The sequence below is a fragment of the Salmo trutta genome, chromosome 17 (genome assembly GCF_901001165.1).
Source record: "Salmo trutta chromosome 17, fSalTru1.1, whole genome shotgun sequence".
Taxonomy (NCBI): Eukaryota; Metazoa; Chordata; class Actinopteri; order Salmoniformes; family Salmonidae; genus Salmo; species Salmo trutta.
This window is the reverse complement of record NC_042973.1, coordinates 10,399,815-10,418,196: the sequence shown is the minus strand read 5'-3', so window position 1 is coordinate 10,418,196 and position 18,382 is coordinate 10,399,815. Positions and strand designations below refer to the sequence as shown.

Sequence of the window (18,382 nt, the reverse complement as noted above, 5' to 3'; positions counted from 1 at the left end):
AGAGAGATCTAATTTGAAAAAGTGTACTGAACTAAAATTGTACGGTAGCTCACCTCCCTTCGTTAAGTCCTCCTTGCTGGACGATTTAGTGAACAGCTTGGTGAGGCTAGAGGCTGATGCCCTCATCTTTTTCCTTAGTGACATGGTGGGGGTTTTGGGCTCCAATTCCCCTAGTGTGGGTCCCTGCTCTGTGCCCTCCAATTGGGAGTAGGAATGCCCTGCCCAGGACTGCCTGCGGAACAGATTCATTAACCCAACTTTGGGTGACATCCTAGGAGACTTCCCCGTGGGCGGTTTGGCCTGGAGGGCCGGTGTGGACGCATGCCTCTGGAGTCGTGCCTTTGTGTCGCTGGCCCTTGGGGGCCTCTCTGGGGCCTTGATGGACAGACTGGGGTTGGGTTTCACCGGCAGGACCTTCCTCTCTACCTGACCCTTATTTCTGTCCGTTGGGTTCTGGTTGGGGTGTGTTGTCCTTCTCGGTGGGATCTGAAGTTGGCCTCTCCGACGCTGGGGCTCCTGCTCAGCATCCTCAACTTCAGATGCCTGGAGCAGGGAGCAGGGGGACGGGGTGATCAGGGGCTCCTCCTGGTCATCATACTCATCCCCTGCTCTCCCTCTATGTGTGGCTAAAGGGCTGCCGTGGGACATATCCTCACAGGAGCCCAGCCTGCTGGAGGCCTCAGAGCCATGCTCGAGGATGAAGGACTCAGCCAGGGAGCACTGCGAGCGAGCCAGGTTCTCCCCCTTCTCCTCCCCTGGTCTCCCGTGCTCTGGCCTAGGGCTTTTCTCTGGACCAGCATGGGGTAATTTTGCACCCAGTTTCTGAAGCCTGGCCGTAAGCTGAGCGGGAGCCACTGCCACTGAACCTCTTCTACCTTTGATCTGGGCAGGGGCAACGACTAAGCTCGTATCCTCCTCTTCGTCAGTGAAATCCTCCTTAAGACTCAAAGCACCTTCCTCTTCTCTGCGTTTGGTGGATCCTGGTGAGCGTCGGGAGTAGTCGTCCAACGACCTGCTCCTCCTGTGCGGGGGTGCATTGTGTGAGAGGCCGACCCCGCTGTCGAAGGAGCAAGACTTGAGCATGGACGACTGCAAAGACCCTCGCCTTTGCCCGTGATTGGTCTCTCCCTCGTCCTCCACGTACTCAATGAGCGGCTCGTTAAGGCGGCTAGAGAGGCTGCTGCGGTGCGGCTTGCGGCCCCTCTCCTGCTTTTTGGCCTGGAACTTGTCCCTGAGGGTCATGTGGCGGGCGGACATGGGCGAGAGCTGCGTGGAGCTGTCGTAGAAGGTGCTGTGGATCAGGCTGCTCCTGGCGATGCGCCCTCCTTCACTCCCAGACACAGAGCTTTCATCCCCCTCGGAGAAGTACAAGGATGGGCTGCTATCTCGGCTGACCCTCCTCTCCCTCTGGGGGGTTGGCTGCCTGGAGGCGTCCGAGGACCCTACGGACTGCCTGCTTATGCTCCTTTCTAGCACGATCCTCTGTCCTCCCATCTCCTCTTCCTCCATGATCCCCTCCTCTTCCTCTTCATCCAATTTAAGCTTGGCGAAGGGCTCAGGGATCCTGGCTCTCTCCATGAGGAGGTCGAAGTCTTCCTCCTCATCTTCCTCCTCCTCTGTGGTGGTGCAGTGGTGGAAGAAGTCCCAGGCGTCGGCCTCGTCATACTCCGAGGAGGAGCCGCTGCTCATTGAGGTGCTGCTGGGCTCGTGGGGGTCCCGCGGGGCTGTGACAGAGGTCTCCCGAGGAGGGGCATCGAGCAGCTCTGGGATGGGCCTCAGGGTGAGGACTGAGCCCAGGCAGGTCAGAGAACGCTGGGTTGCGAGGGGAGATAATGCAGGTGAAGAGAAGACAGCACATTCATACAAAGCTGTCAAGAGACAGTTAAGAAAACACTGGATATACTGCATAAAGAGAGATGAGACAAGAAAGACTGCACTGGACAGAGTTGAAAGTCTGCAGGTCTCATTACTGTACCTGCCATTTCCTCCTTGAGATAAAGACTTTCAGAGCCCTTGTGTTGATGTCATCAGTTTCATCCTCGCTCTGACAGTGTAATCAACATGACAGAATGTGTTAGGCAAGAATCATTGTTTTTCCTCCATTTATTTCATTCATCAACCCTGGCTGAGACATACCAGTAAACAAATTGTATAACTCTTACCTGGAACCATTCATGCCCCAGACACTCAAATGCAGTTGGTCGCTTTCTGAAGAGAGAACAAATAATTTAGAATTATATCCATATTATATATTTTTACGGTGGGGGGGGATCTTTATTCATTTCCATGGTTGTGTATCTTACTCTGGATCTGGCTGCAGGACCGTGCGGAGGAAGTCCTGGGCCTCTGTGCTCCTGTAGCTGAGGTCAGGTGTGTCCCAGTTCAGTGTCCCCTCCCCCACCCTCAGCAGAGTGGCCCGGTCCGTCTCCCCCATGAACGGACAGCGGCACATCAGACTGCCAGGACACAGCATGATTTCACCAACGCTCACTCGCATTACATGTATGATGACAATCTAATATATAATATCAAACCTCAAATCAGTACTTACCATAAATACGCCACAACACCAATGGACCTGACAAAGATAAGACATTTCTGTAGTGATAAATCATCACATTGTACCTTCACATGACAGGAATGTCACAAACAGTATTATATATGTACTGAAACAGAGAGTACATTTAGCTTACCAGATGTCACTTGCTGTAGTGACAGGGTCTTGATGTATGATCTCAGGTGCTACAAACTCTGGAGTGCCGAACTGGCTGTACTGGTGTCTGGAAGTGTCCATCTCTTGACAGAAGCCAAAGTCACAGATCTTGATCTCCTCTCTGGGTGGAAACACCATCAGGATATTGTCCGGCTGTGTGAATTACAGACGGTGGGCGAGAGAACATAGTTGTAGAATTAATAAAGCCTGTTCTAGGGAATTGATCATGTCATGACTAAGCTGTCCATTCAAGTGAATGACCACTCTGAATTGTTTCAATGCACACAAAACAAAATGTATGTATTAAGAATCAAATGAAATATACCAACTGCTTTATGAATATGGATGTAGGAAGAGCTTACTTTGATGTCCAGATGAAGAATGTTCATGCTGTGGATGTGACCAACTCCCTCCAGGATTTGCTGAACGTACATCTGCACCTGGTACCATGAAAGCATGGTTACGGACGGTTTATAGACATCATACGGGCAGGTTGTAAGCGTTCGGACAAAACAGGTCCAACAATGTTGTGTTTTACATAATTTAGCAGACGCTCTTATCCGGAGCAATTAGGGTTAAGTGCCTTGCTCAAGGGCAGATCGGCAGATTTTTCACCTAGTCGGCTCAGGGATTCAAACCCACGACTTTTCGGTTACCATCCAGCGCTCTTAACCGCTAGGCTACCTGCCGCCCTTCACAGAATAGAGATGTAATATTTTACCTCTCTCTCACTGACCGATCCCTTCAACAGCAGATGATCAAGAAGACTATAAGAAGAGCAGCTATAGACGGTATTAAGAAGAATATACAGTGTTATACATTGATCAAATTGAGCACATATTCTGTTTTTTTGTTGTTGTCATGTTCCATTTCCTACTCCAGGTTTTACGTTTTATTTATTCGCACCAAAGAAAAGAAGTGAAAGACAAAATAGTACAGATTTTTTTTTAAACTCACAAAAACAGTGTGCAGGGTAGGTTGTTCAAGCTCACAAGCTACAGTACAGTATGTTTTATTATGACTACATTTCCACTCTTAGGCCTTCATAAGAGGACTGTATGTGGAAGTGGCTAAAAGCGCCATGGTGAAGGATACGCTTCAGTGACCAGGACCAGGGTCCTGCGTGTAGAGAAGAAGTCCAGCAGACAGCACACCCTGGGGTGGGCCAACCGGGAGAGCAGATCTCTCTCCTGGAAGGCCCTGGTCCTCGTACTGCTCCTCAGGGGCAGGAACTTGGCGGCAAAGCCCTCACCAGTCCTCCTGTGGGTAACCCGCTTCACCACCCCATATGTGCCTCTACAGACACAGGGAGAAGACAAAGGACGGAAGCCATTTTAGATAATTGGGACACAGCTAAAGGGAGCGTAGTCTCCACAGTTGCAGATTGACTGCCGACTTGGGAAATAGGATACCCAAAAAAAGCCGGTATTTACCTCCCTATCTCCTCATGGACGTCATACACAGAGAGCAGCTTCCTCCTCTTCCCAAGCTCCACCTCCCTCTCCTGCGACTCCAGTGGACCTACAGAAAAGAGGACCATGGCCATGCAGTCACAGGTAGTCCAGCCAGAGAATATCACGTCTGTGGTGTTATGTTGGTTTCAGATAAGGATGCACACCTTCCAAGCATATTGTGGTAAAACTGTAGAAGGTTTGGCATCAGCTAGCTTGAATGAATGTAACAATAAGGACAGTGAACAGAAAGACATACCCCACTGGGCACAGACATAAATTCAACATCTATTCCACGTTGGTTCAACGTCATTTCATTGAAATGACGTGGAAACAACATTGATTCAACCAGTGTGTACTCAGTGGGATGGCTCTAGCAAAAAGTTGTGCACTACTGTAGAAGGGAAAAGGGAATAATTTAAGAAACTGCGTAGGTGTGTCCTGAGGCCTCACCCTCCTCCACTGTGAGCTGAGCCTGACAGGATGTGTGTCCGGAGTCGTTATAGGCCCAGCAGGTGTAGATGCCACCATCCTCGCTCTCCGGGTACAGCACAGTCAGAGAGCAGCGGGCACCATTCTGGACCACCTCCACATTCTCATTGGCCAACAGCTTGTCTCCATCCTCCAATCATATAAGAGTGACACAGTACTAAGGTACAGCTTCTAAGACAACATAGGGGGTCTCAGACTCCCGGCAGTAGAGGAGGATATGAAATATTACAAAGGCAACAGAATCCATATATACTGAACAAAAATATAAACGCAACATGTAAAGCAGGACTGTCCAACCCTGTTCCTGGAGAGCTACCATCCTGTAGGTTTTCAATCCAACCCTCATCTAGCGCACCTGATTCTAATAATTAGCTGCTTGAAAAGCTGAATCAGGTTGGTTACAACTGGAGTTGGAGTGAAAACCTACAGGAGGGTAGCTCTCCAGCAACAGGAGGGTAGCTCTCCAGCAACAGGGTTGGACAGCCGTGATGTAAAGTGTTGGTCCCATGTTTCATGAGCTGAAATAAAAGATACCCAGACATTATCCATTCGCACAAAAAGCATATTTCTCTCAAATTTTGTGCACAAATTTGTTTACAACCCTGTTAGTGAACATTTCTCCTTTGCCAAGATAATCCATCCACCTGACAGGTGTGGCATATCAAGAAGCTGATTAAACAGCATGATCATTACACAGATGCGCCTTGTGCTGGGGACAACAAAAGGCCACTCTAAAATGTAAAGTTCTGTCACACAACACAATGCCACAGATGTCCGAAATTTTGAGGGAGCGTGCATTTGGCATGCTGACTGCACGAATGTTCACCAGAGCTGTTGCCAGGGAATTGAATGTTAATTTCTCTACCATAAGCAGCCTCCAGCGTTGTTTTAGAGAAATTGGCAGTATGTCCAACCAGCCTCACAACCGCAGACCACGTGTAACGACACCAGCCCAGAACTTCCACATCCGGCTTCTTCAACTGCAGGATTGTCTGAGACCAGCCACCTGGACAGCTCATGAAACTGAGGAGTATTTATGTCTGTAATAAAGACCTTTTGTCTGGAAAAACTCATTCTGATTGGCTGGGCTTGGCTCCCCAGTGGGTGGGCCTGGCTCCAAAGTGGGTGGGCCTATGCCCTCCCAAGCCCAACCATGGCTGCGCCCCTGCCAAGTCATGTGAAATCCATAGATTAGTGCCTAATGAATTTATTTCAATTGACTGATTACCTTATATGAACTGTAAGTCAGTAAAATCGTTGAAATTGTTGCATGTTGGGTTTATATTTTTGTTCAGTATAGATTACTGCTTGATAAATGGGTGTGGTTAGTCCGGTGTCAGATATACTGAAATGATATGGCGCATGTCATATCATAATAAAGGTTAGTATGAAGTTATTTATACAGTGAATCAGTTGATGGGGGTCTTAGATTTAGAAGGCACATTGGTTTGAAGCTTCCCTACCTTGTACCACTGAATCTCGGGGGTTGGCCTTCCTGTGATGATGATGGTGAAGGTAGCTGATTGGCCAGACTCCACACACAGGTCCTCTGCCGGCACCTGAATGGAGGCAGGAGCTGAGGAAACAGGAAGTTAAGTAATTCCGTGAGATTATTCAAGTTTTAGGAACAGTGGCCACTTCAAAAACAACAAAAAATGAACTACAGTGTGAGTGTGCACAGTACAAGTACCTGTTGGCATTTCCTGTATGGTCTCAGGGACATAAAGTTCCTCCTCAACCTCGGGTCTCTCCTCAAGATCATTGGGGAACTGTGGCACCTCCACGCGGCCTCTGGTGGTGGGGTCCCTTTCCTCTGGGCCACCCTCAGCTCTGTAGAGAAAATAGTGTGATAAATATAGAGACGGTGCATATATTGGGATAGAGAGAGAGACAGTGCAGTAGTATGATAATGTACAGTATCACAGTTCTGGCAGGTAGACTCACGGCTTAGGATATCCAGGCTGGAAGAGCATTTTGACGATAGATGTGGGGCTGAAGTCTGTCTGCAGCCATTGCTTCACCATGGCAGTGGACCAGCCATCTGAGTCTGGAGGAAGCACAATAACATCACTCACAGACTGACAGATGCCCTTAGGTTCTCTTAGAGTCTTAGAATCCAAAATCATTACTTCATATTAGCTGGCCTTTAAGTTTAATATATTTTTTGAAGCCATGCCAACTTGTGACTGAGGCGAAGTGTGTCGAGGCATTAACAACTGTCTATTTAAAAATGTAGAATGTGAAAAATATGATAAAAGCAAATATTAGGAACATACAGTACCCTTACCTCCAGACTCACATAAGCATAATAACAAGTGCACGTCTTACCTCCAGACTTGACGGACACCCAATAGTTTGTAAATCAGCCCATGAACAGGAGGACATGGACAGATGGGGGGGAGGGGCATAAGGAGCGCCTAATGCCCAGCACATGACCATCTTGTATGGGTAGGAGTGGAGAGTTAGCTGGGCATGCGTTGGAGAGGAGAGAGGAAGACCCATCCACATGCACTGGGTCCATGATACTGGGAACATGATAAGACTTACATGATGAAGGCTCTGAGGTACTCCCTGCTCAGGGGAATACAGAGGAAGTGGGATGGAGAGCAGGGTTACAGAGAATGGATGGAGTCACATGATCAATTGGTGTCCAAAAGCCTAAAGGAAAACTACTTAGAGGTGAAATCATAGCTCATGAAGGAAAGCAATTTATACATACTGCAATGCCAGTGATCTATAATATTTATTTAAATAAATTGACTAACTGAATGTACTTGGTGACTTAAATGTGTTAAAGGTGTTTGATATGGATTACATGTAAGTAGGTCCTGATATGGACTCTGAGGGGTGGTTTCCCGGGCTCAGATTAAGCCTAGTCATGGACTAAAAAGCAAGATCAATGGAGAATCTTCATTGAAAATGCATTTCAGTCTTGGACTAGGCTTAATATGTCTTTGGTAAACACTCCTAGATGTAAATGAGCTATGGCCCCTTCTTTCTCCTGTTTGGAAAAGCTTTTTGGAAATCCACCAAGATCAGTCAAATGGGGGCAAATGACCCGGTCCGTTCCAATACTATTCATTTCTGAAAGATGGAAACATGATGAAAACACAAACCAAAACATCCAATACTAAATTGTATCAATGTCTTTCATGAATATGTACAACTACGAATGATATGAGATCTATGTTGATTGCTAATGTAGGTGACTGGAAGTGTATATGGTTTCGAGGGTGTTTGGAAGGACATGGGAGAGAAAGTGTAACCTAGGTAATGAGATAATCCAAATTGAAAATGAGGAATGGCAATGATGACTGACATGTGAAAACAGGTATAAAGTGAAGTGGGGTGAAACTAAGGAATAACCATGGCATGTGCTTTCCTAATCCCTCATCAGTTAACACTACATTTATATTGTCCACAGAATAAAACTGGGATAACACAATACTTATCCTTGTCTCTCATGAGAAATCAGTAAGAGTTGGACATATGGGGTCTTTATCCTATATTATAAACTAGGGTGGTTCTGGCCCTGAATGCTGATTGGCTGACAACCATGGTATATCAGACCGTATACCACGGGTATAACAAAACATTTATTTTTACTGCTCTAATTACATTGGTTACCAGTTTATAATAGCAATAAGGTACCTCGGGGTTTTAGCTATATGGCCAATATACCACGGCTATGTACAGTCCTTAGCAGTGGTATATTGGCCATATATCACACCTCCTTGGGCCTTATTGCTTAAATATATTACTGTCATCCTATTAACCATGTCTTATGGTGTAGACAGCCTTCTTCTCAAAACCTGCTTCGTTACTCCCAGGTGGACATTTACCTTGATTGGGTGAAACTCTCCTACCTTTGGTCAAGAGGACCTGTGGTTGGTCAGGCTCACTGTCAATCACTTGTGTGAAGGCGGCGCACAGCTCTGCTTTACACTTGGCACTGCCCAACTGGTTCCACAGCTGAAACATAACAAGATTTCACATTTTAAATTCACTTCTTTATAAGTGTTCAAAAGCTCCTAGGGTGCATTGCTATGAAGAAAAGCAACAGTATATTGTACCTTAATGTTATACCTACATGTTAGCAAGAAGCATTACATATGAAGTGCATAAAGCGGTTTCATACATGTTCTGTACGCATACCTCACACTCATACAGTCCCAGGTCTGTCTCTCCAGGGTTCATTATGGTGAGAGTGAGGATCCCACTGCGGGCGTCACTCTCTATGTGGTACTTCCTCTGGTCTGTCAGCTCTCTGGCATCCTTAAACCACCTGCCCCCAGAGCATGCCAGGGCACACAACCAAATAACAACATGTGGGTGGATCTCAATGGAAATCTTAACAAGTATGGTTAAAACTTTGAATGTTGGGAGCCCATGTTCTCATGACATAGTATGGGAATACTGAGTACAGATGTAGGATCTTCATTTGAGCCAGTTTGCTACAACAGGAAAATAATCCTGCACCAACAGGAAATGTGAATTATTACATGGATTATAATTCATGGACATTTTTGTAAGGGGAAATCAAGTCGGACATTTCAAAGTGGAAATTACAAACTTCAGAAGCCTTTTTAAACCTCAAATACATTTAAAGTTGTAAAATTGTCCTGCAACACGGTGATCAAATTAAGATCCTGCATCTGTAAACCCAGTGCAGTTTACTGTACCATACCTGACTCGGGGTAGAGGTGTGCTGTGCATAGAGCAGGTAAACTGGACATCCTCTCCCTCCAGCAAACATGCACTCTGCAGCCTAGTAATGAATCTGGGGGGTGCTGTGGGACAAGAAGTAATGAGTTAATTCACTCTATGCATTAAGTATTATCTTTGCACAATAGGACATGGGGTATACGTAACATGTTGGATAGCAAAATCATATGTGTACGATTTGTGTATTTCTGTGTATTTAAGCTCTAATCTTCATCAGCATGTAATTTGTGAGTGAGGTAGGCTGAATCATAGAATTCGGAATTAGAATACACTAATACATTTAATAATAAATAATACATATTCATTTAGTAGGATCTCTATGGACTGAGTGCTCTGTCAGTCCTGATTGTGGGTGCTGAGTTCAGCACCAAAGCGACTGCAAGTGACCGTCGCTGTCACGTCTACTCCTGCTCCTCCCCTCCCCTTCAGCGCACGTCATTGCAGGAATACTAACCACCAGTCCTGGGAATCATCGTTGCGCACACCTGGCACTCATCTTTACGCACACCTGTTAATCATTATGATTCACACCTGGACTCCATTACCTTTATCATTTCCTCCCCTTTATATGTCACTCTCCCATGTTCACTTACTTGTTGGTATTGTTCCTGTGTATCAGCGAACTGCCTTATGTTAGTGTCGTGTTCTTGTTGTTTTATTAAAATGGTTCACCTGCTTCCGACTTACCGCCCCATCATTACAGAATACCAACTCAAAATATGGAAGCAGCAGGACATCCGGACATCTCCCAGATGATCAATGAACAAGGTGACCTTCTTCGTCAACAACATGTTCAACTGGGGACGGCTATGGAAGATGTTCTTCAAGGTTTACAACGTCTCAATAGCGGAGGATATTCTAGGGCTAGTCTACCCAACGAGTCAGCACACCGGCCCATTCAGCAACCCGCTCTGGTCTGCGATGCCCGTCTATCCCTCCCAGAGAAATATGACGGGACTCCATCCAAATGCTGTGGCTTCCTCCTTCAGTGTTTCCTCTATTTCGCACACCAGATGGAAGCCCCCACCACCGAGAGGTCTAAGGTTGCCATAGTTATTTTTCTGCTGACTGGGCGGGCATTGGAATGGGCTATTGCCGTCTGGGAGAGAGGAGAGGAGGAGCTCGAGTCTTATGAAGGGTTCATGGCTCTGTTTTTCAATGTATTTTCGACCATCCCGCGGAGGGCAGAGAGGGAGGTGAGTGTCTGCTTCATCTCCAGCAGGGGAATCAGACGGCTGCTGAATATGCGCTTACCTTCCGGACAGTAGAAGCTTCCGGTAGATGGAATGAGCCGGCGCTCAGCACGTTATTTAGAAGAGGTCTACGCGAGGAGGTCCAGACGGAACTGGCCTGCCGGGATGACAACCTCACCCTGGATGCACTCATTGGGATGACGACCTCACCCTGGATGCACTCATTGGGATGACCCTCCATCTGGATAATCTCCTCCGGGAGCGCCGGCATCGTCATTGCTTCTCTCCCTCCTTCTGTGAGTGTTCGGGATCAGAGCCTGAACCCATGGAGTTAGGGGTCACACGCCTTTTTTGGAAGCACTCATTGGGATGACGACCTCACCCTGGAAGCACTCATTGGGATGACGACCTCACCCTGGAAGCACTCATTGGGATGATGACCTCACCCTGGAAGCACTCATTGGGATGACAACCTCACCCTGGAAGCACTCATTGGGATGACAACCTCACCCTGGATGCACTCATTGGGATGACGACCTCACCCTGGAAGCACTCATTGGGATGGCCCTCCATCTGGATAACCTTCTCCAGGAGCGTCGGCATCGTCATTGCTTCTCTCCCTCCTTCTGCGAGTGTTCGGGATCAGAGCCTGAACCCATGGAGTTAGGGGTCACACGCCTTTTTGCGGCAGAACGACGCAGACGGATACAGCTGGGGCTCTGTCTGTACTGTGGCCAGGGAGGGCAGAAGTGCCAGCGGTGTCTGTTACTTCAGAATCCGGGATCCACTAGAGCAGAGGGACGGTCATGTGATGTTACATCCCCTGGACCAGGAGTGAGTATTCCATCTACTGCTCTTCCTGTTAGACTCTTTTTAGTACCCATCACTCTGGCTGACATTCCCTCATGCCCTGTGTCTACAGCTTTAGTGAATTCCGGTGCCGCGGGGAACTTTATGGATCAGACACTTGCCTCCTCTCTCAATATTACTACCTACCTGCTCTCCTCTACTTTTCCGGTTCAAGGTCTTGACTGTCGGCCTCTAGGATCTGGAACCATCACACACATCACCCAACCACTCACCCTCATCGTGGAGTCCAATCAGCAGGAGAATATCACCTTCATCACCAGTGCACCAGTTCACAAGATCATCCTCGGCCTCCCTTCAACGCCATAACCCCACCATTTCATGGTCGAGGATGAGAATCAGACTGGTCACCTGAATGCCGGAGGACCTGCTTCCCATCCTCCCGAGTCGTAGCTCCTGTGGTCTGGGACATAGATGTGGAGATCTGCCAGGCTCTGGATATGGAGTCCGCACCCCTGAACTGTCCTCCCATGCGCATTTACGTTCCCACAGGGATTAAGGGATCGGTTGCTAACCTGGGCGCACACAGCGGTTGTCGCTGGACATCCGGGTATTTCTCACACCATCCACTCCATCGCTGAGAAATACTGGTGGCCCACCTTGGCGCAGGATGTCACTCGTTATGTCAACTCCTGTTCTGTGTGTGCCCAAACCAAGTCTCCTTGGAATGCTCCAGCAGGGAAGCTCCAACCGCTTCACGTGCCTCAGCGACCCTGGTCTCATCTATCCATTGACTTTGTAACCGATCTCCCCTCTGATGGTTTCACCACCATTCTGGTGGTAGTGGATAGATTTTCTAAGTCACGTCGGTTAGTTCCCCTTCTTGGTCTCCCCACTGCTCTCCAGGTCGCTGAGGCACTCTTCCAGCAGGTCTTCCGACATTATGGCCTTCCGGACGACATCGTCTCCGACCGTGGCTCTCAATTCATATCGCGAGTATGTAAGGCCTTCATGGAGAAGCTCGGTCACGGTCAGCCTCTCTTCCAGGTACCGGCCTCAGTCCAACAGGCAGGTGGAGAGGATGAACCAGGAGCTGGGAAGGTTCCTGAGGAGTCACTGTCTGGACCGGCAGGGTGAGTGGGCACGATTTCTTCCATGGGCAGAGTACGCCCAGAATTTGCTGCGTCACTCCTCCACTGGGTTGGCTCCCTTCCAGTGTGTTCTGGGTCAGCCGGCCCTGGCGCTGTGGACTCTGGGCCAGACTGAGGCTCCTGTGGTTGATGAGTGGTTCCAGTGCGCAGAAGTGTGGAGTGACGCTCACGTGAGACTCAAGCTCACCGTCCATTGTCAAAAAAAAACAGGCAGACTGCCAACGCAGTGAGACCTCTGTGTTCCACCCTGGGGATCGCATCTGGCTCTCTACCAGAAACCTCCCACTCCATCTGCCCTGCAAGAATGAGGCCCCGGTTTGTGGGGCCGTTCAAGGTTCTCCGGAGGGTCAACGAGGTGACGTATAGGTTACAACTGTCCAGTCACTACCGTATCTCACCCTCGTTTCATGTTTCCATTCTCAGGCCGGTGGTTCCTGGTCCCCTAGCTGATGCTGTCCCCTACGACACCCCACCACCCCCCCTGGATATAGATGGCAGTCCGGCGCATGCTGTCAGATCTCTGCTGGACTCCCGGAATCGTGGGGGGGGGGGGGGGGGGGTGGGATCGGATCCAGTATCTGGTGGAATGGAAGGGGTATAGCCCTGAGGAGCGGTGTTGGGTTCTGGTGGAGGACATTCTGGATCCTAAAGTCATAAATGATTTCCAACTTCACCGCCCGGATTGACCCACTCCTCGTCCCCAGGGTCGTTGTCCTGCAGCAGGAGCTGCACGTCAGAAGGGGTGGTACTGTCACGTCTGCTCCTCCCCTCCAGTGCCCGACATCACCGGAATACTAACCACCGATCCTGGGAATCATCATTGCGCACACCTGTTAATCATTATGACTCACACCTGGACTCATTACCTTCATCATTTCCTCCCCTTTATGTCACTCTCCCATGTTCACTCACCAGTTGGTATTGTTCTTGTGTATCGGCGTACTGCCTTATGTTAGTGTCGTGTTCTTGGTTTTGTTTAATGAAAACGTTGCACCTGCTTCCGACTTACCGCCCCATCATTACACTCACCGTCCACCACCATCTTGGCCAGTGTGCTAGCATGACCCACGGGGCTGGAGGCATAGCACACGTACTGTCCAGAGTCCTTGGGAGTGACCCCGTCCAGGATGAGACAGCAGGTTCCTGTCCGGTCTGCAGTGATGATGTGGTGAGGGCCGTCCTCTAGGACCAGGCCGTCTGGGGAAGTCATGTCAGAGACCGTACTGCTGTTTAAAAACGTCTTATGTCAAAAAATAGAAATGTTTTTTAAAAGGCTTACTATGCTGCTCACTCTTTTACCTTTGAACCAGCTGACCACTGGTTTGGGTGTTCCTGTGACTTTGCATGCCAATTTGATTGTCTCCCCAATCTTTGTTGTGCAGTCAGCCAGGAGAACTTTGAACTCTGGTGGACCTAAAGAAACAACCACAAGACTACTGTAATAATGGGAAGAGACCAGGCAACAGAGCTACTGCTCCCTAGAGCTAACATTGGATAAAGTTAATGCTGGACAGCGCTAACAGGGTACCGAACCGCTGATAGTCCTAGGCAGACTCAACAAATGACATTACCAAAAGACCTAGTCAGAGGAACTCACTAGAAGCAGTCAGGCTGGAGCGTTGCTGCAGCTCTCTCAGGTCTTTGAGCCAGGACAGCTTGAGCAGGGTGGAATGACCCTGCAGTGTGTACCTCCTCACTGAGCCGCGGTGCTCGTGCCACAGCTCCCAGGACTTCTCATCTCCCCCCACCATCTCCTTCACCTCCACGTCATTCAGCTGTGGAGGGGGAGACGCTCATATTACAAGGGAGGTACTCAATGTGCAATGAAGATGGTTCGGGAAACCTCTCTGAAGCTAAAATGAATAATAATCGATTTCTATAACTAAATATGAATACTTTTATAAAACAATGTAATCAGGTCTGAAAACGAACTGAAATTTAACTGAATTTCAAATTAAAATCAAAACTAAAATCAAACTAAAACCTTGCCACACTCATAAGATGAGTAGGCTTGCCTGAAGCCTGAACACTTATTTCCCCAAGCTAATGTGTTGGTTTAAGCTCAGAGGGATAACAAAGTCTTGTTGCTCTTAGGACACCTAGGTTCGAACCACATTATGTTTGCTGCAAGGGTTTGGACTATACATTTACATTGACTAAGACAAAGGATGAGGGCCAGGTTTTACCTTCATCTTGTTCTTGAAGGCGTAGGTGTCAGAGTTCATGCCGGGGTCTCTCTTGAGCTTACAAAGGAGGACACAGTCCTTAAAGAGAAACACCTGCCTCTGGTGCCCCCGGGAGGACGTCTTGATCTCAGGAGACTCTTCCCACACAGTGAAGGGACCCTGTGAGGAGGAAATACGTGGTATCAAAGCTTCAGATGGAACTGCATTATCCATGAAGAAATTATTTCATTCACATCTCAAACACGTAATCAAGATGGTGCATTGCAAGTTTTATCCAGTCAGTTAATTGACATTTCAGCTTTCAATGATGCCGTGTCCCCAATGATGCCCCTCAACCACTCTTTGTGGGTTATGGGTGATTTACCTGGCGGACAGGTTCTCCCAGTGCAGTGAGTGGGGCAGGGTAGTTCTCAATCAGAGACACCTGGTGCAGGTTGTCAGAACGCCAGGGCAGACAGGACACCATGGAGAATGCATCCTCCAGCAGACAGCAGCTTTTCCCACACTTAGCCTTGTTCTTGATCAGCTCCTGTCAACACACACACACACACACACACACACACACACACACACACACACACACACACACACACACACAGGGAGAAATCCATGGATTAATGCTTTGGAAAGATCTCAAAATGGACACTTAGAATCGGATAATGAGCACTGACCTTGAGCAAGGCCTGGTAGGTCTGAATCCTCTCCGCTGGTCTCTGTAAGAAGGTGATGACATCCAGCACTGCAGTTTCGGGGTGCTCAGGCTCTGTTCTCGTGTTTTGCTGGAACACAAAGGTCAATATACGTGAATGTCAGCGTGGAAAACTGGGAGCATGTGAGAGCAAATAGTTTTTCTTCTGGGTGTCAGGGTCGATTTTTGTGCATTATGGTAAATGATCTGACTACATGCCTTGAAGTACTGCTGGATGGTCTTGTCAGTGACACAGGCCTCTGCCTGTGATTGGCCCATCATGTACTGCAGATACTTCTGAAAGTCCTCTGCGTGTTTGAGCAGGTGCATGGCCACGTCATCATCAGTAGAACACTCGCTCAGCCTGGGCAGAATAGACCTGAGTAGGGGATAGGAAAATAAGGACAGTATTTACCTCGTTTTTCATTACATGAGTTAAAAAATGTATCTTAAACAGCATTTTATTTGATTAACCAGCTCTCACTCTCGACAAAGAGAACAGTTGTGACGTTATCACCTCTCGTGTAAAGCCATGATGTCCTTGATATTGCGGAAGATAGTTTCTTTCTGGTTGATGATGTTGATGGGGGCATGAGGGCTAGTGTCTAAGTGGTGCAGGTAATGGGATGTAAAGTCCTTCATCTCCTTCACAAACTCTTCCTCCCCATCAATCAGCCCCTGGATCAATTGGCTAAAGAAGTAAGAAATATCACATGGAATGCTGACAGTATTCTTTAAGAGACTATATTAATCAAATATGCTGAACTCTCACTGTGATCAGACAACATTAATTTACTCACCTTAATGTTCTTCTGTACTCTTCCTCTGTAGAACCTGATCCATCCATCTCCTGTTGTGGTGTCCTCACTTGTGGGAATGTCTCCTTTACAAAATGCATAACAGTTTGAATAAATGTACAGTCAAAAATTATCATTACCTCTGACGAATCCTGTTTATGTGAAGAAACATAAAAAGTAGTTGATTGCATGGCCAAAATATGTCAATTTTGTCAATTTTACGTCCATCCTTAACCAGGACATACTGATGACCTAATACCTTTCTCTTCTTCTCCAGGTATGCAGGGGAGACCCATCCTTGGCGTGAGGGGGTGTTCTTGGAGGGTTTGGTACGGACCAGCCACTTCTCAGGGTGGACAGAGTCCAAGACCTCCACGTACTGGCCCTCCTTCAACACAAAGGTCTCCTTGTTGCCACCTTGTTGAGAGGTGCAGTTAGCTCTGGCCACATAGATATCAAATGTCTGTGGAAAAAAGTTGGTAAAAAGTTTAGTTCCAAAACGCTATAGCCACAAATGTTTCACATTTGTATCTTTTGATCATAAATTACTGCTTATGGTATAATCCAGCAGTATACCACCCTGCATCCCACTGCTGGCTTGCCTCTGAAGCCAAGCAGGGTTGGTCCTGGATGGAAGACCAGATGCTGCTGGAAGTGGTGTTGGAGGGTCAGTAGGAGGCACTCTTTCTTCTGGTCTATAAAAAAATATCCCAATGTCCCACATTGCCCTGTGTAGGGTGCCGTCTTTCAGATGGAATGATGAATGGGTGTCTTGACTCTCTGTGGTCACTAAAGATCCCATGGCACTTATCGGAATAGTAGGGGTGTTAAAATGGGGGGGCTGCTATGAGGAAGTTTTTCCAAAGTAGACCATACTGTACCTCTCCTCTGTCCTTGTCACCATCTGACTCTGAGCCAGAACCTGTGAGAGCAGCAGGCGTATGGGCACAGTGGTGTTTCGGGGACAGAGTCCTCAGTTTGGAATCCGTAGCTGGTGGGACATTCAGAGGAAGTGAGAGAAGTGAACAGAAGCGTGCAAATGTCATTGAGTAATGAGTATGTAGCAAGGTAATGTTGTTCCCTTAAGTTATAAACAAGATAGCTTTCGTACCAGACTATTGTCACTCTTATTATTTAAATTCAACTTAGTGATCATAGATTGGACTGGTTCAATGAGGACACTATGGGTTATTCTATTTCTGAATTTTTACTTCTACTGTGGTATTGCCTTAACCATAACCATGACTGTTGGTGTATTATTTATACAATTATTATGAATCTTTATCTGTCATTTGAGTTTAACAAAGGTGGTATAATTATGACAATCAAGACATGTAGAATGGTTTAGCCCAGCTCTCCTGAATCTGTGTTGCATCATCCATTTCACTGTTTGTTGTCTTCTGCTCACATTGGAGAAGGTATGTGTTTTTCTGCTCTGACATTTATAACGTTAAAAGTGTGTAAATATCACTATATTTCTACTAAAAAGTAGCAGAATGTGTTCCCTGTAAACTTTATTCATGCACGGAGTCTGAATTCTGTTTGTTTAGAATGTTATCTTCGTACACAATCTTAATGGAATGTTCTCCTTAATGAGCTTAGCATTCTATGCTAGCTGTACATTGCATTCAATGAGAATTGAAGGGACTGAATGTGATATTGCTTTACTATCCAACAGGTGCAGATAACATTTTATTTATTTATTTGACTATTTATTTATAAAATGATTAATATTATAATTCACTGCAGGTATGTTACCCTTTTCTATTTGAGAATTACAAAGGGTTGTATTCTTTTTAGTTTTATATTATAATGTATTATACAGTGCCTTGCAAAAGTATTCACCCCCTTGGCGTTTTTACTATTATGTTTCATTACAACCTGGAATTTAAATATATTTTTATTTGGATTTCATGTAATGGACATACAGAAAATAGTCCAAATTGGTGAAGTGAAATGAAAAAAATTACTTGTTTCATAAAATTCAAAAAAATAAAAAACCGAAAAGTGGTGAGTGCATATGTATTCACCCCCTTTGCTATGAAGCCCCTACATAAGATCTGGTGAAACCAATTACCTTCAGAAGTCACATAATTAGTTAAATAAAGTCCACCTGTGTGCAATCTAAGTGTCAAATGATCTGTCACATGATCTCAGTATATATACACCAGTTCTGAAA

At 46.9% G+C, this 18,382-nt stretch overlaps 1 protein-coding gene across 1 annotated transcript in view; it reads right to left on the bottom strand.

Annotated features, from left to right (window-relative positions):
- The window catches only part of LOC115151253 (obscurin), a 55,978-nt gene that overhangs the window by 5,519 nt on the left and 32,077 nt on the right, over positions 1-18,382 (bottom strand). Inside the window, exons 34-61 of the mRNA XM_029695210.1 lie at positions 17,085-17,194; positions 16,463-16,666; positions 16,207-16,289; positions 15,924-16,097; positions 15,626-15,785; positions 15,390-15,497; positions 15,083-15,247; positions 14,719-14,877; positions 14,130-14,307; positions 13,832-13,945; positions 13,562-13,729; positions 9,344-9,446; positions 8,812-8,941; positions 8,431-8,628; positions 6,601-6,791; positions 6,347-6,486; positions 6,120-6,232; positions 4,618-4,786; positions 4,147-4,234; positions 3,809-4,009; positions 3,435-3,495; positions 3,076-3,153; positions 2,694-2,866; positions 2,552-2,578; positions 2,304-2,456; positions 2,163-2,208; positions 1,976-2,044; positions 54-1,812 (exon numbers count right to left, since the gene is read on the bottom strand). Coding sequence (XP_029551070.1) covers positions 54-1,812; positions 1,976-2,044; positions 2,163-2,208; positions 2,304-2,456; positions 2,552-2,578; positions 2,694-2,866; positions 3,076-3,153; positions 3,435-3,495; positions 3,809-4,009; positions 4,147-4,234; positions 4,618-4,786; positions 6,120-6,232; positions 6,347-6,486; positions 6,601-6,791; positions 8,431-8,628; positions 8,812-8,941; positions 9,344-9,446; positions 13,562-13,729; positions 13,832-13,945; positions 14,130-14,307; positions 14,719-14,877; positions 15,083-15,247; positions 15,390-15,497; positions 15,626-15,785; positions 15,924-16,097; positions 16,207-16,289; positions 16,463-16,666; positions 17,085-17,194 — 5,322 coding nt within the window. The remainder of the gene's footprint in view (positions 1-53; positions 1,813-1,975; positions 2,045-2,162; positions 2,209-2,303; positions 2,457-2,551; positions 2,579-2,693; positions 2,867-3,075; positions 3,154-3,434; positions 3,496-3,808; positions 4,010-4,146; positions 4,235-4,617; positions 4,787-6,119; positions 6,233-6,346; positions 6,487-6,600; positions 6,792-8,430; positions 8,629-8,811; positions 8,942-9,343; positions 9,447-13,561; positions 13,730-13,831; positions 13,946-14,129; positions 14,308-14,718; positions 14,878-15,082; positions 15,248-15,389; positions 15,498-15,625; positions 15,786-15,923; positions 16,098-16,206; positions 16,290-16,462; positions 16,667-17,084; positions 17,195-18,382) is intronic.